Source organism: Prunus dulcis, chromosome 1 (genome assembly GCF_902201215.1).
Source record: "Prunus dulcis chromosome 1, ALMONDv2, whole genome shotgun sequence".
Classification (NCBI taxonomy): domain Eukaryota; kingdom Viridiplantae; phylum Streptophyta; class Magnoliopsida; order Rosales; family Rosaceae; genus Prunus; species Prunus dulcis.
In genome coordinates, this window is record NC_047650.1 from 38,166,056 (window position 1) to 38,190,294 (window position 24,239).

A 24,239-nucleotide genomic window follows, 5' to 3' on the forward strand; every position below is an offset into this window, starting at 1 on the left:
AACGCCCCAATTTTTTTTAAATATATATATAAATAAAAGTCGTCTTCACCTTACAGGTACAACAAAAGAAATTTGACAAAAAGGATGAAGCATAAACAATTCATGACAATATATTCTTACTTCTTTGTCTTCAATAGCAGACAACATTTCGCTTTGGGATATCATAACCAACAGCTGTTTATTGTAATCTATAAGATGTATTATCATATTTTTCTGTATCCAATTATCAATATAGTCCAAAAGAAAACATTAAATATATAATGAAGAAGAGTTCGTAATTTGCTTAATTCATTCATAGTTATAGCTTTAAACTTTTCATGCCCACTTTTGAAGTTAAATTACTAAATTTGCATACGTTTTTCAACATATTTTTTATTATTGAAATACATTTTTCAATATTATTATAGCACATTATGTACCACTTATCTAATAAAGATCAGCCCGTCAATACAAGAGGTAGTACAATAACGTGGTTTCTTTATAATTTTCCTTTTCTTTTTAGTTCAAAAGAGGTCTAAGCTTTCAAAAAAGGAAACGAGAAATTGAGCTCTCATCGAAGACGTAGGGATCAATATTTCACTGCTAAGAGTGAAGAGTTTTTCGACAATAAGTTACAATGGAAGGGAATCAACCCCTTGATCCCCTTGATTTAACCTAATAATCCAAACTCATTTCCTCAATCACCCTCACCTCACCACTTTGGCTAACCCCAAGGCCTTGACAATTTGAACTTTACTGAGGCCAACTTTTTAAAGCTCCCCAACAACTAGTGCATGCTGCATATGGACAACGCTTATGACTTGGCACGCACCTTTTCTTAGAGAATATGGACAATTCAAAGAGGCATGATTCAGTGAAAGGAAAAACCAACTTGCCTACTAGATTCTTTATATTCAAAGGGACCCTTTGTATCTTACTATATTTTCTCAACTCAAACACATACTTGACTGTAGATTTGTGGGAGCAATATTTTGTAGCATACATGCTCAGCACTATCATGGTTCTGCGATTTAATTGCATCAGAAAATGATCACCAAATCAAACTAATCCCACATTTGATTCCATTCACTTTTAATTATCAAATCATAACAGGAATGATAGTCTATATATACATATATGTCCAAACATCCTACATTGAGACTTCAAATTGATAATGGGTAGCATGAAACTCTGGTTATGTGTTTTTCTTGTTTTGCTTTCCCTTCAGAATAACGAAGCTCGTGTTTGTGGCTCGTACTCAAACAAGGGTAACAGCCGGACAGCGATGGAGAGTGCTAAAGAAGTGCTTAAGGCTAGCATTGAGAGGCAGGTTGGACAGCATTTTGTGTCGAAGCGAAGGAGTCCTGGTGGTCCTGATCCACGCCATGATTAGAATTCGGCCATAAACAGTAGAGCTACTGATAAATGCGAGAGCATAAATAAATATTTTGATTCAGCCTGCAAATAGTTCTTGACCATAGGAGTAATGTAAGATTATCCCCAGCAGCAAAGCCTGCAATAGGGATGCAACTTTTGTTTAGTGAGTAATAAAATTCCTGTAATCTGTGGTTGTGTGCACGTGCACCACGATTAGTTTAGTAAAGTTTCGATGTGATTTTGACAGGAAAAAATGTTTAGTATGTTGACTTCAATTAACATGATCTTATACTATTTTGAAAAAGATTATAGAATTCAATTAACATTAACAGTTTCATCGGCTTAGTTTATTTAATATGCTATGTAAAATACACCCAAAACAAAGCAGAATAAACAAGGAAACATGATTTAAGAGATAAAAGATACCTACACTACCTTTTCTGTGGTCTTGCTTCTTCAGGGACATCAACACCTTCCAAAGACTGGGAGAAAGTCATGATGAGTGCCTCCTAGTGGATATATGCGCTGACCTTACAACCTGTTACATGCTACATTCAAAGATCTCCTCAAGAGCCAACTTGGTAGGTCACATTTTCGGCAACTTTGTAGGAATAAAAATAACCAAAACCACTTTCCTTTTCTTGTTGTTTGTGGCACATGCTGCAGAAGAATTCTCCCTTGATCAAACAGCAAGTTCAATTTCGAAGGAAACGAGATTGTGGCTACCCAAATGTTTTTGCTAGTTTGGCATTTAGAGACTTAGACAAAAAATTCTTCATAGGCTCTTTTAACTCCAGCTCTGATGTCATCACTGTCGGGAAGTGACTTCCAAAATTTACGATTTGGGTAAACTTGGCATCTACACATCTCATCCTTCATATGGTGATAGAAGCATAAAGATCACCCACTCATCAATCTTATACAACTTTGGCTGATCTATGGAAGTAGAGACAACAAATTCTTAGATATGTAAATTAGCATCTGAATGAGATGTTGTCAACAAACTTTCAGTGTGCATGCAAGACAAAGGGAACGTTCTCATCAGCTCATTTTTTGTTCTCCAAAACATGACTATGGGGAGGTCACCCACCACCCTCCAATTTTCCAGTTGACCTCTCCCATGTTTCTACGGTTTCCTCCAACTTGGAATGTGATATGTCCCCTCAAATGTATGCAATTAGTATCCACGTCTATAAAGCTTCACTCTTTTAGAGTCATCAAATTGCAATCCTCCATGAAAGTCCTCAAGTTCTGCATGGATTCCCATATCCCAAAAGCGACCAATAGTGGAGAGAAACACATCACTGAGAACATTATTTGGTTTGAGTTTGAAACAAAATATGTTGCAGCCCATTCTACAATATTTGGATTTCAATTGACTCCTGACTCCACAAGCTAGTAGAAGAGTAGCTTGTATAAAAACATCAGGTACACGGACATTTGTCTGATGAAGTCAAGAGCCTCATCAAGTAAACTGGCACTACCCGAATAACCAACAATCCACATGCCAAAAAGAGAAGCTCATATAGCACCATAAAGAGCACAAAACTTATTATTTAATTATTTGAGACATTTTTATCCTTCTTCCACTAAGCTATCATGATCACAAGCTCAAGTTATATCTCAGGCACAGGCGCTGCTAACTCCATCTCTCCAAACAAGGCAAGGGCCCTCTTGGCCATTCCATTAGTTGAATTAGCAGATAGCATGGAATTCCATACAGAAGCATCTTTTTTAACTTCAAAGTCAAACAGCGATTTGGCATCCTTGATTCTACCACACTTAGCATACATGCCTATCAAGGCACTTGCAAGGGCATAATTAGATTGATCGAGCTTACTCTTTATGATATGGCCATGTAATTCTCTTCCAAATCTCAGAGCTTCCATATCACCACAAGTGAGGAGAAGTATCATAAGCGTAATAGAGCTGGGTCCAAGACCTTCTTCCAGCATTTCACAGAAAAGTTCAAGAGCTCGGTCCAGCTGCATGTTGTGGACATGGCCTGCAATCAAAGTATTCCAACAGATTGTGTTTCTATCTTCAGTTCTCCTGAATACTTTAGTTGCTGAAACAATATCAAGACATTTTGAATACATGTCAACCAATGCGCTTGAGATATAGATATTAGGCTCAAAGTCATTCTTTAACACGTATCCATGGATTTGCTTCCCTGGGCATAGTAGATTCAGAGCAGCACAAGCCGCAAGAGCACCAGCAATAGTAATGGAGTTTGGTTGGGTTGACTCATGGAGCACATCATTACCCATGCAACCATTCAATGGGGATTGCATGGTCTGGAACAATTTCAAAGCTTCAAAACTAAGCCCAAATTGTTGAAAACCAGAAATCAAAACGTTGAAAGAAATAATATTTGGCTTCAACTCCATCCGGACCATCTCATAAAGCAACTCATATGCCTCATTTATTTGCCCATTTCTGGCATGGCCAGCCAATATTGTGTTATAAGATACCACATCAGGTTTTAAGCCGCCATGATGCATTACTCTAAGAAGCTCTAATCCCTTCTCTGCGTCTCCTGCATTTACATAAACTGCAATCATCTCATTCCACATAGCAATACTTTTGTTCTCTGCCTTGGAAAAGATATTCTCTGCGTAATCTTTCATCCCACATTTTGAATACACATCAATTAACGAACCTTCCACGTGCATGTTTCCACAAAGCTGACGCTTCAGAGCAAACCCATGAACAGCCCTGCCTAAGTTTAAATCTTTTAGGCCTGCACAAGCTGGTAAAATGCTTGCAATTGTAACAAAATTTGGATCCTCGGGGAAACATAACATATTATAGAATGCATCCAAAGCATCCTCAAAATACTCATTCTGAATACAACCCGAAATGATTCCATTCCAAGTATTAGCCCTCGGCCTCAACCCTTCTTCTTGCATTGCTTCCAAATATTGAAGAGCTAAATCAATCTCTCCATTGTGTGCAAACCCCGATACAAGTGCATTCCAAGAAATCAAATCAGGCTTGACCCCGTTCAGCTGCATGGACTTGAAAACCTCAATTGCCTCTTCAAAAAGGCCTTCATTCATGAAAGCAGAAACAAGGGCAGTCCATGAAACTACATCTCTTTCCCCCATGGCATCAAACACACTTAATGCAAATCCAAAGTCCCCACAGTTGGCATAAAAATCAATAAGCGCATTCCCAACAAAAACATCAGAGTTCATACCCATCCTTATCACAAACCCGTGAATCATTTTACCAGTCCTTAACATCCGCACCAGAGCACACGCTTTCAGAACTGTAGGTACAACATATTTATCAGGTAACATGCCTTCATCAACCATCAACCTAAACACCAAAAACAGGTCGTCCCACTGCTCTGACCGACAATAAGCACTTATCAACGATGTGTAAACGGGAATCTTTCGCTTGGGAATATCGTTGAACAACTTACGGGCATAGTCTAAGAACTCCTTATTCTTCGAGTATAGCATAGCAAGCTTGTTTCCAATCCAACCATTCTCTTCAAAAGCGTTCAACTTCAGAGCTTGAGCATGAATCTGTCTACAGTCACACACAGGGTTACTCTTTAGTAAAGAAATGCAATGACCAATTTCAGAATTGGTTTCAGCTCTTGGGTTATTGCTGAGCTTGGTGGTCTTTTTGGAGGCAAAAGAGACATGGGTTTGTGGGTTTGCTTGGTTTGAGAGTGTGGTGCCAGTAGAACCGTTGGTTGTGTCTATGGAAGCTTGAAATGTGAACTTGGGTTTGTGGGAATTGTTGGGTTTTTGTGAGAGAGAGGTTTCAATGAGTACGGGGTTACCAGGAAGCAATGAAGTTCGAAGAATTTCCATAGCAAGAAAGCAAGAAATGCTTAACAAAATGACAACACTAGTAGTAGTAAGTAAGAAGCAACGCAAATGGATGAGGTCTGGGTAACCAAGCTCAGCGGCGCGCTCAGAGACACAAAGAAACAGACTGAGTAATGAGTTTTTGGTTTTTGAAGTTGAAGATGGGTTTTGCCTCTCAAGTGGGAACGGCGTCGTTCTAGTAATACAAATGGTCTTGTTCCCTCCTCGGCTGACCTCACAACTTTTTTTTTTTTCCTCTCTATTTCTTTTTTAATTTTTCAAATTTCAAATTTCATTTTTACATTCTAGGTAGGAATAGAGAGGCCACTTAACATGACCTTTTCTTTTTCATAGACAATTACTATTGTTCAACAAGAGTAATTTCCCCTTTTTTTTTTGCATAACCGATATTGAAGGAGGAAAATTCGAACACAGGACATTTGATAATACAGGGTCAAGATTGTCCGACAAGAGATCATAGTCTCTCAGTGGTGTATATATACAGATGTCGATAGTTTTTTTTTTTTTATATAACCCAACCATTATATTGCTTCTTGTATATGAAATTATACATAAAGATGATTTCCAAATTGTTAATTCTCATATGCATGACATCATTGACCCGTTAACTGAGAGTCCAAGGATAAATATGTCGGCCAATTTTTGTTGTTATGGTTTTCATTTCCTTAGGAACTTGAAACTTCATAAGCTGTTCGATACTTTTGACTTGAAGAAACTATTTGATACAAGTGAAATCCCACATTTGAAATTTATGCTGGGTTCCTTCGCTTCAGAATTTTGTTCATATTTATACATCTTGACAAAATGCAACTTGGGAAACCCACAGATAAATTACATTTTGTATCTGAGAAAATACAAGGAACATAACCTCGTAATCTTCAAGCACCTGAAATTTGGTATGCCAATTTGTTTGTTGCATCAAACAATAAACTTGGTGCCCTGCATTCCCTTACCATTCAAACACACAAGAAGCTACCAAGTTTGCTTTCCCAATTTACCCAATGCTTTTCTTTCTGCAATGCGATCGAATCGAATCCCACAATTAGATTTCTTGTTTGTTGCATGAATTATTCAAATAAGAATGCATTTTGAAGTATGATGAAATTGGATTTGTACACAGATTCATCATATGACCATGAAGCTGCCATGGATTAAGGAGACCAAACCATCTGTGTCTTAAAAGGAACCTTCTTTTATATATTTGGAAGAATCCCAATATGATTCTAGAAAGTCCAACCTATGAACTATCCTTAAAATTCACAAAAAAACACTCAAAAATTTACCATTTAGAAGCCGAATTGCGGGCTTCAATGGTGCTGTAAATTTTAGAAAAGCGACCAGTTTGGGGTTTGGGCTTCACGGTCTTCTTCCGCAGCCCGAAAATCTCTTGCACCAGAGGAACGTGAACCAAAACCAGCTTCCAGGCCAACCACCAACCTGAAAATTCGATCATATACAAAATTTATCACCGACCCATTCTCAACTCGCGTTTTAATTGCTACCAGAATTCCAAAAAAAAAAAAAAAAAAAAAAGGGGGAAAGTTAGAGAAAAAGAAATTACCAACGGAGATGAACGAGAAAACGACTGCGATTGCGAAGAGAGGACGCAGAAGGAGAAGGGTTAGGTAGTCCCGGTAAGACAGAGACATCTCAGAGGACGATGAGTCTATAAACGAGCTCAACAAGTTTCCAATGGGGCTTTTAGTTTTGCAGAGAGTTTGACTTGAAGTTAAAGTTTGTGAATTTGGGCTGGGTTTAAAGAGAGAAATAAGAATAAGCCTAGGCCTGGTGGAGACATGGGCCAGCTCCATGGTATCATGGGTTCAGTCCAATATGGGTTTGACCAAAACTTATCAGTAACCAGGGTCCACGTGCATAGCTCTTTTTGTCTATTTCTATGCTCAAATAATATCACGTGGGAGCGGAGCCATGTTTGGGCCTAAATCTCCCACCCAAACCAAAAAAATAAAATAAAATAAAAGGTTTTTCCACACCACCCCTCCCCAAAAATATATACATGCAACTCATGAATTTTATTGTATTTTCTTGTTTGTTGTGTTTATTAGGTTCTCATTTGTTCAATTTATCATTGGTAATGTTTTAAACCTATACTTTGCTGCCAACAAGGTTTAATTCAGTGAAAAATGATCTTACTTGAAGACCAATAGTCTCACGTTCAAACTCACGTGATACAACATTGATAGTATGTATTTGAAACCTCTCTCATCTTGCAATTTAGATTATCACTTGTAATTTTAAAAAAAGAATAACAAGTACTTTGCTATGTATTTTTCCTATTAAAGCTTTAAATTTTGGCCTACATAAACTATAAATTCTAACTCCGCCCCGACCATGAGGGGTAAGACTTGCAACCATGCTGAGAGCATTCTCAAGGAAACACCACCTCACTATTCACAATTTTCATGTGCCAATGCAATGATACCAATATACTTCAGCAAGTTCTACCTTACTTTTAACAATTTTCACATGGTAGCACCAACATATTATTTAAACTCAAACGTACATAACGCTTTAAATGGATGGTTCCACGCCTTTTTTATATAGATCGCATTAAGGGCGTGGAGGTTGGTGATCTTGTTAGATAGGAAAGACGACAAGGCATCAAGATTCAAAACCATCGCTGGCTCTCTCTCATTAATCCTTGCGGCTACGTGAGGGCCCACACCATCAGTCACTTCCGACAGATGGACGCTCCCCCACTAAAGAAATTCCTCCCGTCTCTGTCTTCATTTTTTGCCGAGCGGATCCTTCACAGCTGGACGTGTGGGCCCGAACCCCCCAACCGAACCTAGACGCCATCCCGACCAGGTGGGCCAAACCACAGAAGTCCGCCACGTGTTTGCTTCACCGAAACAAAACCAAACGCTACCGGGTCCTCCCGGTTGCCGGTTAACCCGAACCCGTACGCCACGACCCTTGACCCAATCTCAACCATGCTTACGTTTTTACATCCAGGTTCATCCCCCTGAAAATCTCCTAAGCTACCATCCGCCAGTTCATTTCCATATATACATACATGACCCAAAGATTAGAAAGCAAAAAACAAACAGAATTTCTCAGTCCGAAACTCGCTGCCAATCTTCACGGTTTCTAGGGCATGGAAGCGTTTCCTTCTTCTGCGACTTCTGGATCATCATCATCATCGCTTCATTTCTTTCGCTGTTGTCGTTGTTGTCGCTGTTGTTGCTGCTGCTGCACCTAATTCCGTATAGCATATCTCTCTAAAACTCGAATTTTCAAATTTTGGGAATTTGATTGTTGTTTTTGGATATTTTTGGTGGTTATGGGATTCGCGGAGGCTCAGCCGGACTTGTGTCTAGGGTTTAACGCGCACCACTGCTCGGGGTCAACGAATTCAGTCCAATCCGTTCCGCTGCAATTGCTCGACCTGAAGGAAGAGAAGATTAGGGTTGAGAATGGAGACGATAGTCACGAGGAGGAAGATGACGAGAAATTCAGTCTCTTGGGGCACTCCATCTGCCCGAAGAGGCCGAGGGATGGGTCTGGGTTCGCTCTGAACCCGACCCCGTCGAAGTGCTTAGCCGTCGAATCGGCTGGGCTGGAGGCGAGGCGGGATGCGGTTCGCTCTTGGGGGAACCAGCCGCTTTCGGTTTCGGACCCGGAAATTCATGAAATTATGGAGAAGGAGAAGCATCGGCAGTTCAAAGGCATCGAATTGGTGGCTTCTGAGAATTTCGTGTGCAGAGCTGTAATGGAAGCTCTGGGCAGCCACTTGACGAACAAGTACTCCGAGGGTATGCCCGGAGCGAGATACTACACTGGCAATCAGCACATTGATCAGATTGAATTGCTCTGTCATGAACGCGCATTGACCGCTTTCAGTCTCGATCCAGAGAAATGGGGTGTCAATGTCCAGCCTTACTCTTGTACCTCTGCGAATTTTGCAGTCTACACCGGTCTTTTGCTCCCAAATGATCGGATTATGGGCCTGGATTCGCCTTCCGGAGGGCATATGAGTCATGGGTATTATACTCCCAGTGGGAAGAAGGTCTCTGCAGCTTCGATATTCTTTGACAGTTTCCCTTATAAGGTGAACCCACAAACAGGGTACATTGATTATGATAAGCTTGAGGAGAGGGCAGTTGATTATCGTCCCAAGATACTAATTTGTGGTGGGAGTTCATACCCCCGGGAGTGGGATTATGCCAGGTTTAGGCATATTGCGGATAAATGCGGAGCGGTGTTGATGTGCGACATGGCACATATCAGCGGTCTTGTAGCAGCCAAGGTGTGAAATTTGACATCCTAACTCTAGTTTTATTTATTTATTTTTGTTTAGTCTCCAAATTTGTTAGCTATTTCTGTACATGTGCGGCATATTGTCACAAACCTTTAGACAACAGGAGAAAGAAAATGAATTGACTGATCTATTAAGATATCATATCATGACCTCTTTGATTGCTACAAAACACTTATTGCACTGTTTTTTCTCAATACGTATTTCTGTTGAGCTGTTTATCCATAAACAATACTATAATAGTATGCAAATGGATTAACTTAAACGTATAATATATTTGAAGCTGATGAAAATAGGTTTCTGGTTGCTATATGCCAGTCAAGTGGTATTCAGTTTTAGTATCTAGTATATGGGATAACTACTGGTTTAGTGGTTTACTTTATGGGAGTTCAAAGCAAGTATTAATTTAGTAAGCTCCACTGTGAAAGGGTTCCCTTTTTTGAATTGATTTGAATGTAGAAAATCTTTTTTAACCCCTGTTTGTATAACACCGAGGAGATAGTGCAAATTGTTCCACTCTACCTATTGCCTCAGGTTTCCTGTTTGTTTCTAATGTGATGTGTTCCATGCTTCTTGATTCTCTTGTCTCATTTGGTATACTCTCGTGCCTTCTTCATCTTGATGTTTCTTATGAATTACAACTTTTCTTCGTTCTAGTAACTGTGAGAGTTATCCCGTGATATGGTATGGAAAAAATACAGAACTTTTAAAACTTTGAATCACTTGGGAGAGATGGCGACATCCTTAATGCTGTTTCTCATTTCTTTAATATATGGGTTAACCTTCCAAGATTGATTTGTAGTACTAATTTAGAATGAATGACCCTTTCACTGTTCTTCTCTTGTATGGATTATCTGTTTGTTGCTTAAAAACTGTTGAATACTGATTTTTGGCCATCTGAAACTTGGTGTAATTTTGCGGTTTGACCAGCCTTCATTCTATGAGCCTCTTCATGTTGGTTTTTAAGTTCCCCTTTTCTATGTGAAATGATAAAGAGCGGGATATCCTAGTTATATTAAGCCGTGTATTAATTGAGAACAGGAATTTCTGCACCATATTTCCTTACTTATAGGCTATTGTTTTTTACAGGAATGTGCAAGTCCGTTTGATTATTGTGATATTGTTACGTCAACAACGCACAAGAGTCTCCGGGGTCCTAGGGGAGGCATTATCTTTTACAGGAAAGGCACAAAACTAAGGAAGCAAGGAATGCATCATACTAATGGAGATGGTAGTGGCCATTATGATTTTGAGGAAAAGATAAATTTTGCTGTTTTCCCCTCCTTACAAGGAGGTCCTCACAACAACCATATTGCTGCTCTTGCCATAGCCTTAAAACAAGTAGCTACTCCAGAGTATAAAGCGTACATGCAACAGGTGAAGAGAAATGCACAGGCCTTAGCTAATGCTTTGTTAAGAAGAAAATGCAGATTGGTGACTGGTGGTACCGACAATCACTTGTTGCTTTGGGATTTGACTGCTCTTGGTTTAACAGGTATTATAATGTTAACCTGCCCAATTTTCACTGAATGGATTATAAAATTATTTGCATGTGGAGCAAATCTTCTGTTTACCTGTTGAGTTTCGTTGTGATTTTAGTCCCACGTGTAGTCAACTTATAATTAGTCAACATTCAAGTTTATATCCCAATTTATTATGCATTACATGATAGCCTTTATAAGCCCAACAAAAGCTACATTTGCATACATTTGCACATATCTAACTGTGCAATTGTTTCTCTATTTCCGCTCCCTGTCTCGCTTTTTCTTTCTTTCCGTTTCGTTAAACTTACGGTTCATGTAGTTTCGATGTCTAATTTTTATTTCACCATCTAACCCCTTTCCTCTGAACAATGTGATATAGGGAGGAACTATGAGAAGGTCTGTGAGATGTGCCACATCACTCTCAATAAAACTGCTATATTTGGTGATAATGGTGCCTTTTCTCCTGGTGGAGTGAGAATTGGTGAGTAGTCTTTGTCGTTTTAACTTGATCTTCAATATTCTGAAAGCTGCATACTAGGCCATTTGGCTGCTCAACTTCTATCAAAACACGGACATCAAACAGTCACCCAATTTTCATATTTATAAATATCGTTTTATTCCAATTGCGCCTTTTGTGTTTTTCTTCCTTGTGTCTCTTTTGCTTGTAGTCAATCATTCAGCCTACTTGTCTCGTAAGGCATTATTATACTAAGTTGCAATTCTATGGTGTTCTAAGTTTTCTTTTTCTTGTTTGTTTTTGCAGGTACTCCTGCTATGACTACAAGAGGTTGTGTGGAGGCTGATTTTGAGACAATGGCCGAATTACTTCTTAGGGCTGCTCAGATTACTGTTAATGTTCAGAGGGAATATGGAAAATTTCAGAAAGATTTTAGCAAAGGTCTCCAGAACAATAAAGATATAATTGAGCTCAGAAATCGGGTTGAAACATTTGCATCCCAGTTTGCAATGCCAGGATATGATATTTAAACATGTGACATCTTTCATGCATATTATCTTTTGCTTCTGTGGCATACCTTGCTTTCTTGGTAACCATACACATTTTATTTTTGGCCCTGGTTCTGTTCTTGAATTAATCTCGTGTAAATTACAGAGGAATACCGAATAGGTTGCCGATCTTCACAAGTAGCCCACATTGCCACATCCTCCCTGACTATGTCTTTGTGATTTTGTATAAATTATAGAAAGGAAAAATTCTACTTCTTTGTGAATGTGTAACCAAATTTATTGAATTTTTTAGCTCTCTGACTCTCGACTGGATTGTTGATCCCTAAATTCTCTTACATGTTTGCTTTAAAGTTTTTTTCAGAACCTTGGAGACCAGCCGTAAATCGAGTGAATGCTATAATCCTTATTTGTCACAATTTGCATTTAACCAACGCATTTGTTGAGAATCACAAACAAATAATATTAAGAACTGATCCAACATTTGGAAATTTGTAATGAACACGAAATTGGTAACTATGAAATTTCAAGTCAAAAAAGAAAAATAGCTTAAAAATTAGGGTTAACTAGGGGTGAGCATCTTATCGGAATTATTCGCGTATTGACCATACTGTACCGATGGTTTGGTTTGATTTGGCTAAATAATTATTTTTTAATTTTAATTATTTTGATATGATCCGTATCGAGATGTTTGGTTTGATTAAGGGAAACAATATTCTTAACCTAATGGAAACTGGTACTGATTTGATATTTATACTTATTCTATTATTTCAATACAAAACAAGAAACCAAAGATAAATACAATCAACATTTTCTATCACCCATTTATCACTGTTGTATCGCTTCTTTATCACCATTGTATCACTGCTTTATCACCATTCTATCACTTATTTATCACCTGGTACTGTAGCACTTTTTGGTCATAAAGGAATTTATTAATTTCTTATGTTTTCCAGTTTCAACCTTTGTCCTATTTTTTACTTGTAACTTTCCAACCATTGATCTAAATTTTATATTCTTTATATAGTTGGATTCAGCATTAAAAAATAAAGAATTCAACGTAAAACAAATTCAAAATCATTTACATAAATGTAGAGAATTCAATAAAAATAACACTCAAATGTTCAAACAACAAACACAAGTGGCTCCCAGTACATCTTGAGTATATATTGAATGATATAGTGACTATGTTATTTGATTTCATACTTGGATGAATTAGATTATTGGATTTTTATATTTTACAATGATGATTTGGTGTATTTATTCAAGAACTTATGTTAGGTGAAAGTATTATAAATTGTATTTTTATTAGTATGTTTTTATTATGGTATTACCGGCGTACCGAACCAATCCGAACTGAATATTAGGTTAACCGATCTGAAGTCTACCAAAGTCTTTGATTTGGTTAACGGAAGAACCTTATACCGATCCGTGCCCACGCCTAGGGTTAACTGTTGATTTGCCTTTTGAATTTGTACCTAATTAAGAATTGAAATTATTAATTAAATGAGGATAATATGGTAAATTCACACTTTTTAATATTAAAAAAATTAAAATTAAAAGAAAAATCAGATAATAGATCCTATTTTTATGAAACACAACTATCTATTATATTTTTTAATTCTAAAATATAATTTATAATTTATATAAAAAAAAAACCTCTCGCAGGCACGAAAGCGCGTGCGAAGAGACTAGTAAAACAATAAATAAAAATAAAAGAAAACATGAACATTCCCCAACCCCATCCCGCTCCCACCAACCCCTAGCCTCTCCCACCATCATCCCCTAGCTACCTCACCAGTCTCCCAACTCCAACATCCCTCTTCGTCCAAAAAATCACCTTAACTCCTGAAATTGCTTAGTCCACCCGACCAAAACCCAAGCAATGTAATATCTGCGTCATGCTACTCAATCCGCAACCTCCACCCGATCTGCCCATGGGAGGAGAGAGAGAGAGAGAGAGAGAGAGAGAGAGAGACAAACACACACACACACATAGAGAGATAAACAGAGATCTTGTGTTTGTGGGTTATGGAATGCTTATATTTATTTATTTTTTGAATTTTTGTTGTGATTCATGGTTGGTTATGATTTGTATTGAGTTTAATTACAAGTTGGGGGTTTGATTTTGGTGGTGGGGATAACAATGCGGAAGAGGTGGCTGTAGGGGTGGTCTCGGGTTGGGGTGTTGAGAAGTTCTGGGAGAGAGAGCGAAGGGGAGGGTGGGTACAGGAAAGGGGAGTTTAAGGAAGGGAAACGACAAATTGGATGAAACGTGAGAAAAATTAACGGCATGAGGAAATTAGCTAAAAATAATAATTGAGGTACTTAATTTCTAAATAAAAAAAAGATAAGAAGTAAATTAAAATTAAGTATAAATTCAGGGGCAAATCAACAATTAACCCTAAAAATTATTTTCCAAGGCTTTTTCTATCGATCTCATCTTACCAGACGAAGAATGTCAAAGCCGGCTCGTTGATATTGCCTCCGATCTCATTATTAAAGTATTTTATTTTCCATCGTGGCAATATGAAACCGCTAAATATTTATAATTTCCATATTGCAATATGAAACTGTTAAATGTTTATAATCAATCCAAAATGTAAGAATTTCATCTATTTCCTTAAATATATTAACAAACTGCAAAACTAAAATGGCAAATGACTCAATTTACAATGAAAATAAAAATTACGATTTGGCCTTGTGTTTTTACATCCAGGTTCATCCTCCCTTGAGCTCGCCCCTCAATTATCATTCGCCGCATCATTTTCTAATATTACATTCTCTTTCACTCTCTTTCCTTCTCTCTCTCTCCAACTCTCTGCTAATCTCGACGGTCTTTAGGGTTTCTGCATGGAAACCTCTGCTTCTTCCTCAGCGACTTCTGCACAATCATCAAGGCTTCGATCCTGTCGCTGTAGCTTCTTCAGGCGCTGTTGTCGCTGCTACTGTTGTTGCTTCTATTAAAAAAAATTGAGCAATAAATTTTTTTTGAATTTTGATTCTGTTTTTGGAAAATTTGACATTTTTTTGCAAATTTTCGGTGGTTATGGGTTTCACGGAGACTCAGCCGGGCCTATTTCTAGGGTTTAGCACGCATCACAGTTCGAGCTCGTCGAATTCAATCCAATCCGTTCCGCTGCAATTGCTCGACCAAAAAGAAGAGCAAATTAGGGTTGAGAATGGAGACGATCACGACGAAGACGAGAATTTCAACCTCTTAGGGCATTCAATCTGCCTCAAAAGGCAGAGGGATGTGTCCGGGTTCACTCCGAACCCATCAAAGTGCTTGGCGGTCGAACCGATGGGGCTGGAGGCGAGGCGAGCCGCGGTTCGGTCTTGGGGGAACCAGCCCCTTTCGTCTGCGGACCCGGAGGTCCATGAAATTATGGAGAAGGAGAGGCATCGCCAGTTCAAAGGCATCGAATTGGTGGCTTCTGAGAATTTCGTGTGCAGAGCTGTGAAGGAAGCTCTGGGCAGTCACTTGACGAACAAGTACTCCGAGGGTATGCCGGGAGCGAGATACTACACTGGCAATCAACACATTGATCAGATTGAGTTGCTTTGTTATGAGCGTGCACTGGGCGCTTTCAGTCTTGATCCAGAGAAATGGGGTGTTAATGTTCAGCCCTACTCTTGTACCTCTGCAAATTTCGCAGTCTACACCGGTCTTCTGCTCCCAAATGATCGGATTATGGGCTTGGATTCGCCTTCTGGAGGGCATATGAGTCATGGGTATTATATTCCTGGCGGGAAGAAGGTCTCCGCCGCCTCGATATTTTTTGACAGTTTTCCTTATAAGGTGAACCCACAAACAGGATACATCGATTATGATAAGCTTGAGGAGAGGGCGGTTGATTATCGCCCCAAGATACTAATTTGCGGTGGGAGTTCATACCCCCGGGAGTGGGATTATGCTAGATTTAGGCATATTGCGGATAAATGCGGAGCCGTGTTGATGTGTGACATGGCTCATATCAGCGGTCTTGTGGCAGCCAAGGTTTGAAATTTGATTTCCCAAGTCTTAACTCTAGTTTTATTTCACCCTTATGTATTTACTATTTGTATGGAGCGTGGACCATAATTACCAAGTTGCTGAATTTGTTACCTATTGCAATACATGTCTGATGCTGTTGTTAATGCTTGATAGCAAATTTTTTTCCATGAAGCTCTAAACTGGCTGAGTGGCTGTTATTGGAGAGCTGGGCAGTTTAAGAGTCCTCTCTTATTTGGCAATATAACGGACTAAATCTTTGTAATGCTCATAAATTGGGCTGCTAAAAGTTACAACCTGGGTCACTGTGATTAAACCATTTTTACAAATGAAATTATTGATCCATCAAGTTATCATATCATGATCGCTTGGCCTGCTAACAAAATGCTATTTGAACGGTGTAGTATCAATAAGTTTTTTGGTTGATAAATGATACTGTAATAACATGCAAATAAGTTGCAAAGGAAGTGTTTATCTAGTAACCTGCACTGCGAGAGTGTTTTCTTTTTTTAATAGGTTGAATGTAAAGGCTTTTTCACCTCCTGTACAATGTTATAAAACAATTGATTAGTGCAATTTGTTCCACTCTATTTGTTGCCTTAGGTTAGAAATTGGTTTCCCGGTTTTTCTAATGTCATGTGTTCCATGCTTCTTGGTTCTGGTGCCTCATTTTGTTTACTTTTGTGCTTACCTGCAACTTGATTTTTTTTTTTTAAATGTCAGACAAATTTTCTTAATTCCAGTAAACGTCAGAGTTATATCATGTTATTAAATTTGGGCATTTCATTAATGTTCTAGTGTTGTGATCTGATTTATTTTGAAAAGTAGAACTGTACAGTATATTTTTAATATTTGAATCTCTAGGTGAGATGATAACATCCTTAATGCTGTTTAGGAAACCTATATCTTTGGTACTCATGTTTGCCTTCCAACATTAATGTGTAATACTTGCTTTGAATGAGCCTTTCCCTGTTGTATTCTTGTATGGATTAACTGTTTGTTGCTTTAGAACCCTTGAATAAAGATTTGTCCCTCTAAAACTTGGGGTAATTTTGTGTATTTGACTATTCTGCATTCTCTGTGATTTCCACCATTTGTAAGGTGTTTACTTTATCTTTAGCTCCTGAAAGTCAATTGTGCATAAGTCTGCATTTGTGTTTACGCCTAAATCCAAAAGAAACTAAATCGCTAATCACATCGTTTTTGAAGTTCCTCCTATTCTATGTGAAGTGATAAGGAGTGGGATGTTCTGGCTGTATATTAAGCAACTGGACTGGACTCATACTAATTGAAAAGGGAAAAACTACAACATATTTACTTATTAGCTATTGTTTATTGCAGGAATGTGCTAGTCCGTTTGATTATTGTGATATTGTTACTTCAACAACGCACAAAAGTCTCCGCGGTCCTAGGGGAGGTATTATTTTCTACAGGAAAGGCACTAAATTAAGGAAGCAAGGTGTGCACCATAGTAATGTAGACGGTAGTAATCACTATGATTTTGAGGAAAAGATAAACTTTGCTGTTTTCCCCTCCCTACAAGGAGGTCCCCACAACAACTATATTGCTGCTCTTGCGATAGCCTTAAAGCAAGTAGCCACTCCAGAATATAAAGCTTATATGCAACAGGTGAAGAGAAATGCACAGGCCTTAGCTAACGCTTTGTTAAGAAGAAAGTGCAGATTGGTGACAGGTGGTACCGACAATCACTTGTTGCTTTGGGATCTGACTGCTCTTGGTTTAACAGGTATCATAATGTTAACCAGCCCAATTTCACAGAATGGATTATAAAATTATATTTGTAATTGAGTTTTGTTATTATTTTAGTCCCACATCTAGTTAATTTATAGGTGTACATACCAGTTCATTTTGCATTACATGATTGCTTTTATAAGCCAAACAGAAGGTGATTAGCTTTTAAAATAACGAAAATGTCTTTGCAAACATTAATAGCGAACTTCTGGTCATTGATAATGTTAGAAGAGGAAAAAAGGAAAATTCTACTGTCCTACCAGGTTAGAAACACCAACCTGGAAGCTCAGGGTGGTCACGGCTGCTTTAAAATTAAGGGAAGTTACATTTGATCAATTGCTGCTTTAAACAATTATGATTTAGGATCCTTGACAATACTCTGCATTATTTTTTAAATTGTTGCGGGGACATGTTTGTCCCCACATTTTGTGTTCAAATCCAATTATTAGACGTGATAGCTTAAGGAGCAAAGGTTTTGCTAGTTTAATCCCAATTGTGGATGATAGATGGGGACCTTATCTTTTCAATGGTTCAATAAACATCTTTCATATGAGCATCTATCTCTCTGTTCCAGTTTTTAGTCATTTGCACATTTTCAAGTGTGCAATTGTTTCCCTTTCTCCCCTGCCCCACTTTTTTTCCTTTCCATTTTCTTAAAGTCACGATCTTACATGATTTTTATGTCTAATTTTGTACTTCACTATCTAACCCCTTTCTTGTTCACAACATAAATAATATAGGGAGGAACTACGAGAAAGTATGTGAGATGTGCGACATCACTCTCAATAAAACTGCTATATTTGGTGATAATGGTGCTTTGTCTCCTGGGGGAGTGAGAATTGGTGAGTAGTCTCTGTCGTTTAAACTTGATCGTCAATATTCTGAAAGCTGTACGCTGTGCCATTTGCTAGCTTGAATTTTATCAACATGGCACATCACGATTAACAATTTCCGATTTTATAAATATCATTGTTCCAAATTGCCTTTTGTCTTGGTTTTTCTCCCCTTCTGTCTCTTTGTCATACAGTCAGTCTGCATGCCTCGTGGTGCACTTTGTTAAAGTAATCTGCTTCTCTTTGGTCATTTTATGTTGTATGGATTAAACTTTCTTTTTCTTGTTTGTTTTTGCAGGTACCCCTGCTATGACTACAAGAGGATGTGTGGAGGCTGATTTTGAGACAATGGCTGAATTTCTTCTTAGGGCTGCTCAGATTACTGTTAATGTTCAGAGGGAATATGGAAAGCTTCAGAAAGATTTTATCAAAGGTCTCCAGAACAATAAAGATATTGTTGACCTCCAAAATCGGGTTGAAACATTTGCATCCCAGTTTGCAATGCCAGGATGTGATATTTAAACATGTGACATCTCTTATGCATATTATCTTTGCTTCTATTACTTACCCCCGATTTTGTGGTAACCACAAAAACTTTAATTTTTTGCCCCCGTGTTCTCAAATTGATCTCTTGTAAATTACAGAGGAATATCAAATATGTTGCCCAGTTTTCACAGTAGTGCATGTCGCCAAATCCTGCCTGTCTATTTCCTTGTGATTTTGTACAAAACTATAGAAAGAATATATTCTACTTCTTTGTGATGGTGTTACCAAATTTATTGAGTTTGGTCTCTCTCTCTCTCTCTCTCTCTCTCTCTCTCTCTCTCTCTCTCTCTCTCTCTCTCAGTGTACTGAACAGAGCTACATATTCTTTATTCTTTTATTTTTATTTTTATTTTTTGTGCACATCTGTCATCCAGATAGGCTTCGTTTGGGTGGTTGTCAATTCCACATTCAGACGCCACTTTTTCTTCTGTGTTAACTATTTTGCCCATCTCATTTAGTTGGCAATATGCCAAACCCTTTAGTTATTATTGCATGCATTTACTGTTTTATGTACACTACATTTGTCGGATCTTATTCAACATTCTGCAGATTTTTATATGATACCCTCTCTGTGAAAGAAGCTGAATTCTCACGCTGCACTTTCTTTTATGGATACTTTCTTTTTCTTTTTTTCCTGTGTGTTTAAAAAGAAGGAAAAAAATCTTCTTTTAAAGGGTTCACAATTGATAGTGAGTGTTTTTTGTTTGGTGGTGATTATGAATATGAGCCGCGGTTTGCTGCTTTAAGGATGATAATGTCTTGTTGGGTCAGGGAAAACTGAGAGCAGCACTTCTGCCAAAAGAGCTTGTTTTCTGCAATGCTTGCCTTTTTTCTGTTGCATTTGTTTATTTATTTTATAATATCACTGTTGTTGTCTTTTAGTTCTTCGCTTTCACCATTATTTTATTGGTTTTGCTTGTGTTGGACGCTGCTATGGATCCCTTCAAGGGAGGCAAGGCATGAATTTCCGGCAAGGGACAAAAGGCATGAGATACGGTTAACAAGCAAAGAAAGTGACCCAAAATTTTCTGCCCCTTTATTTTTATAATATTTTTTTTTCTCCGAAGACCCCAAATCCAAAACCCAAAGAAGGGGGAAGAAGATGAAAATTATTCGTGCTCATTATGTGTAATTGGTTATATATAATTATGTGTTTTTCTGTTATGTGGTTAATTTTGTAATATGAGATAGACGTATAGTTGTACACAACCGGTCGGTGATGGATAAGTTTTTGGAAGAGGGTTGTGGTTTGGTGTAGTGTGAAGGTTTCATCATCAACACCATTGCTTTCAAAGTGAACCGAATCAGACAAAAGCTTCCTAAGATCAAAAGAAGGTGCTTTTTGAGATTAAAGCAACCCAGGAATCTCACGGTGCCTTCCCTACAGACTACAGTTCCTAAGCCCTCCCTTTTCATCATTCTTTCACAACAAGAATGATTACTCATTTACTATAACAACTAAACACCAACCCCCCTCTCTATAGTCCATGAAAAACCCCAACAAGAGGGAAAATCTTTTCAAAAGAAAAATAATACACAACAGAAACACACAATTTAACTAACAAATAAAAATGAATAAATGGGATTTTTTTAATTTTAAATAAATACATAAATGGGAATTGGATTGTGTCCCTAAGTTTAAAAGATATTGTAGCAAGAACCTTCCATTCCTTTCTTTTTGATGTCTTTGTTGTTCACCCAACAACCCTTTTTTTACTTTTACTTTTTCGTCTTTTGTGTTTTTTATAATCATGGGTGAACTTACTAGAAGAACTTTCACCTGCATGAAAACCAGTTCTAGAATTTGGTTTTTAACTAGGTCTTCTTCTCAGACCCAGAACTGCATTTCTTTTTTACTGGTTTCTGGTTAATTTTAAAAAATTAAATTAAATTAAATTAAAAACTCCCCATCTCCATGGTTTCAACTATAGTAACTAACTAGTAACTATTAGAACAAAGGAGAAGACACGAGGGAAAATGAAAAGTAAAAAAAAAAATTACAAACAGAAGTAAGAAGGGTTAAAAGGTACGACAAAACCCAACAACTAAATACCTCTCTGGTTCTCTACTCTGTAAATAATTTTTTTTTTTGCAACAAGTTTTTCTATCACACACTTTCTTCTTCTTCTTTTTTTTTCCTACCTATGACTGCAAAAGTCCAAAAGCTTCTTCCTCCCTTCAACAATTTCATCAAAGAAATCATCAAGTTGGCTGATAATATTCTCAGCACCAGATCTCAAGACACCAAAACACCCTCTCAAGTTGTCCACTCTCTCTCTAATCCCACCCTCACTCTCCCAATCCATCACCCCCTGTGGGCCCCTCCTCTCCAATTCACCTCTCAGCTCATCCATGGCCATCTTGGACCTCCTGAACTCCCACATCAAAATCCCAGGCCTTTCATTGATCTGGCTGATCTCTGCTGCTACCCTTTGCTGCAATCTAGCCGTTGATATCATGAACGATGATCCGAAGATCAAGCAGCCCTCGTAGCCTCCCCTGCAGAAGCTTGACTCTGGCCAACAGAAGACCAGTCCATAGAGCAAGATCATGAGAAGCAGAGAGCTTACGTTTCTCATTGCATAAAGAACTCCCCTGAACCCGTTGAACCCATTAAGCTTCGATTCGATGGAGACCCTTTCGTCGAATTTCAGTGAGAGTGGTTGAATTCTCGTCTCCATCAGCGCTCTGTTCTCTTCCTCCAATCCAAACGCCTCTCGCCGACACCCAGAAATCGCGCGAACCACCTGTTTGATGAAATTATTGAGCGAATGAATCAGACGACTTGTGCATGACGAAAAAGAATATGGATTGGAAAAAATTTAAAGATTGTGATCAAATTTGAAAACCCACCTGGCGAGAGAGCTGAGGAGTGAGATGGCGATGAGAGTCGAGGGTGGAGGTGATGTTGAGGCCAGACGTGTAGTAATTCTCCATGGCAGAGATGGCAGACTTGAGGACATGGCAGGCTTCCCAAAGCTTGGAGCTTTCGTCCATGTACTCGTCAAGCCACTTGTCCCCAACAGGCAAATGGAGCTTTTGGACGAGAAGGGTCAGCTGGGAATGAAAAGATCGAAGAAGGGAAAGAGCCCTTTGAAGGAATTGGATTGACATGAAGTTGTTTGAAAGATAAACCCTTTCAAGATCGTCGATCCCGCGAGTCAGAAACGAATAGAAGCCATTGACAGAGTTGGTGGATGAAGGATCCATTTTGATCTTCTTCTTTTTTTTTCCTTTTTCCTTTTAAAATTTCTTTTCTTTTGGTGTGTTGAAATTGAGTCTGGGATAAAAAAGAGATGGTGGTATTTAAATGGTGAGAGGAAGAAGAAGAAGGAGGAGGAGAAGAGAAAAAGACAGAGAGAGAGAGAGAGAGAGAGAGAGAGAGAGAGAGATGGAATGGAATGGAAAGTAAAGGGAAGGAATGGGATTATGGGAAGGAGGGAATATCTTAGAAGAAGAAGAAGAAGAAGAAGAAGAAGAAGCAGCAGCTCAGGTTTCTAAGGTTGAAAACGATTGTTGAGAGCAATGATGGGTGTTTCCTATAGAGGGGAAAGGATGAATGGTAATATGCCATTTTCATTGTTTAATGGGCTGAAAGGATGTGTGAAAAATAAAAAGAGATTTATGGAAAGAAAAATTGTCCATAAAGAAGCCTAAAAAATACCCAAAAAGGAAAGAGACTCTGTTCTGTGTGCTTGCTTGTAAGTTCAGAGAGAGAGAGAGAGAGAGAGAGAGAGAGAGAGGTTGGCTCATTGGCTCATTGGCTCATTGGCAGAGCAGAGGTGTATACTTATACAACAAGAAGAGCATGAAATTTCCATGAGCTCCTCCAGCTCCCTTCCAATTTCTTACTTTTCTGCCTTTCTTTTCTCCCACTTATTTAAAGCATGCCCAATTGCCCATTTTCAATTTTATACATATAAAATTATAATAGAGAGGCATAGAATGTGGGGTAGAGAGAGAAAGAGAAAGAGAGGCAGAGAGAGAGAGAGAGAGAGGTGCAAGTGGGTATGTTTAGTTTACTAATTTAGTTGGAATTGTGAAGTTTTTAGATTTTGAGGTTATTGGGTTGTAAAGTGTTTGACTGGATTGACTGGGTTTTTCTAGTTTCTACTTCTTCTTCTTCTAATTCTTTCTTTCAATATTCTTTTGATTTGAGTGCTCTTTGGCTTCTTCTTTCCTCTTTTTCTTCCTCGAGCTACTGACTTGGCTCCTTACTTCCCTCTCTATTCTATTGAAATTTGTGGTTTGTATTTCCTAGATATTTCTTGTTTTGTTGATTTTTTCCAAAAGGGAGAGAGAGGCTTGGAATGATGAGGTTCCTTGTATGTGTATTGTTTGTGTCTTGTAATTTGTAAACCTTCTTACCATGCATAATCAGTCTTTTTAGGCCACATTTTCTCTTTAATAATTACGGTTTAGGATTCGAATCTTAGTATTCGTGTAGTGTATGTAAATTTAATATGTTATTGTCTTTCTCAACCAGAAATATCTTAACAAAAATTAAGTATATAGTTTAATTACTTTTCCTTTGGGGACAAAACTGGATGATGCTTCTTCATGAATCATCCTTAACCCCCCTCCAATTGAATTCAATATTACATACAAGACCCAATAATTTAATCCCAGCCGTTTACTTGGTACTCCTTAGGACCCATCTAACGGCGGAGAAAGCAAATCTTAGTGTGAAATGATCAACTGCATGGGCCCCAAAATTCTGCTGCAGTCCACTCAATGGGTTTATTAATGATTAAGTTGGTTTTAGACATTAATCTACGGCTATAAATATGTTTAAAGTTATGAGGTGTATGTTTGTTTATTGCTTATCAAGCCATTATGAATTTAATAAAACCCCATCTTTATTTATCTATTCATTTTATTTTTTTAATGGGGGTTGGTCTTCTTTCTTGATGTGGGGAGGGGGGGACCAGGAAATCTAATTTATGTTGGGCTATGTGACATTTTACTTGATTTTATTTTAAGTCGGGTGCTCGTGGGTTTTTGGAAAATATGACATCTTAAGAGGATGTTGGTCTTTTGAGATTTCATTGGAAAGTGAAGAACAAGCTTAGGACCATTATTTAAGGCCATTGATATGGGTGTCCCTAAGATTTGGTTCACAGTAAAGGTGGTAATATTGCTCTCTCCCAAGCTAATTACCTTTAACCAAATCTACTTTTCTTC

The 24,239-nt window shown here is 38.2% G+C and overlaps 5 protein-coding genes across 7 annotated transcripts; 2 read left to right on the forward strand and 3 right to left on the reverse strand.

The window, feature by feature from the left end:
• Positions 1 to 1,038: 1,038 nt before the first annotated feature.
• On the reverse strand, positions 1,039 to 5,280 carry LOC117621727 (pentatricopeptide repeat-containing protein At1g19720-like). Of its 3 annotated transcripts, none has more exons than XM_034352289.1 (2): positions 1,792 to 5,280; positions 1,039 to 1,343 (listed from the first exon to the last, which is right to left on the reverse strand). In XM_034352289.1, the coding sequence occupies exon 1, from the start codon at positions 5,184 to 5,186 to the stop codon at positions 2,973 to 2,975; it is 2,214 nt and encodes a 737-aa protein (XP_034208180.1). In that variant the 5' UTR covers positions 5,187 to 5,280; the 3' UTR covers positions 1,039 to 1,343; positions 1,792 to 2,972. The 3 variants fall into 3 exon arrangements, with proteins under 3 accessions (XP_034208180.1, XP_034208170.1, XP_034208177.1); XM_034352279.1 differs by having other exon boundaries at positions 1,039 to 1,492; XM_034352286.1 differs by having other exon boundaries at positions 1,039 to 1,492; positions 1,783 to 5,280.
• Positions 5,281 to 5,927: 647 nt separating this feature from the next.
• Positions 5,928 to 6,919, reverse strand: LOC117615227. The gene is made up of 3 exons (XM_034344269.1): positions 6,766 to 6,919; positions 6,488 to 6,641; positions 5,928 to 6,217 (listed from the first exon to the last, which is right to left on the reverse strand). Coding segments are annotated over exons 1-3 (243 nt in total). The 5' UTR covers positions 6,854 to 6,919; the 3' UTR covers positions 5,928 to 6,216.
• Positions 6,920 to 8,195: 1,276 nt separating this feature from the next.
• On the forward strand, positions 8,196 to 12,237 carry LOC117634658 (serine hydroxymethyltransferase 7-like). Its single transcript, XM_034368844.1, has 4 exons — positions 8,196 to 9,474; positions 10,573 to 10,978; positions 11,347 to 11,448; positions 11,731 to 12,237. Exons 1-4 carry the CDS (start codon positions 8,509 to 8,511, stop codon positions 11,952 to 11,954), a joined length of 1,698 nt encoding a protein of 565 aa, XP_034224735.1. The 5' UTR covers positions 8,196 to 8,508; the 3' UTR covers positions 11,955 to 12,237.
• Positions 12,238 to 14,595: 2,358 nt separating this feature from the next.
• LOC117637944 (serine hydroxymethyltransferase 7-like) lies at positions 14,596 to 19,154 on the forward strand. The gene is made up of 4 exons (XM_034373001.1): positions 14,596 to 15,930; positions 17,266 to 17,671; positions 18,417 to 18,518; positions 18,808 to 19,154. Exons 1-4 carry the CDS (start codon positions 14,980 to 14,982, stop codon positions 19,029 to 19,031), a joined length of 1,683 nt encoding a protein of 560 aa, XP_034228892.1. The 5' UTR covers positions 14,596 to 14,979; the 3' UTR covers positions 19,032 to 19,154.
• A 1,792-nt stretch (positions 19,155 to 20,946) lies between these two features.
• Positions 20,947 to 22,908, reverse strand: LOC117614241. The gene is made up of 2 exons (XM_034342984.1): positions 21,909 to 22,908; positions 20,947 to 21,802 (listed from the first exon to the last, which is right to left on the reverse strand). The coding sequence occupies exons 1-2, from the start codon at positions 22,263 to 22,265 to the stop codon at positions 21,194 to 21,196; spliced, it is 966 nt and encodes a 321-aa protein (XP_034198875.1). The 5' UTR covers positions 22,266 to 22,908; the 3' UTR covers positions 20,947 to 21,193.
• Positions 22,909 to 24,239: the final 1,331 nt, after the last annotated feature.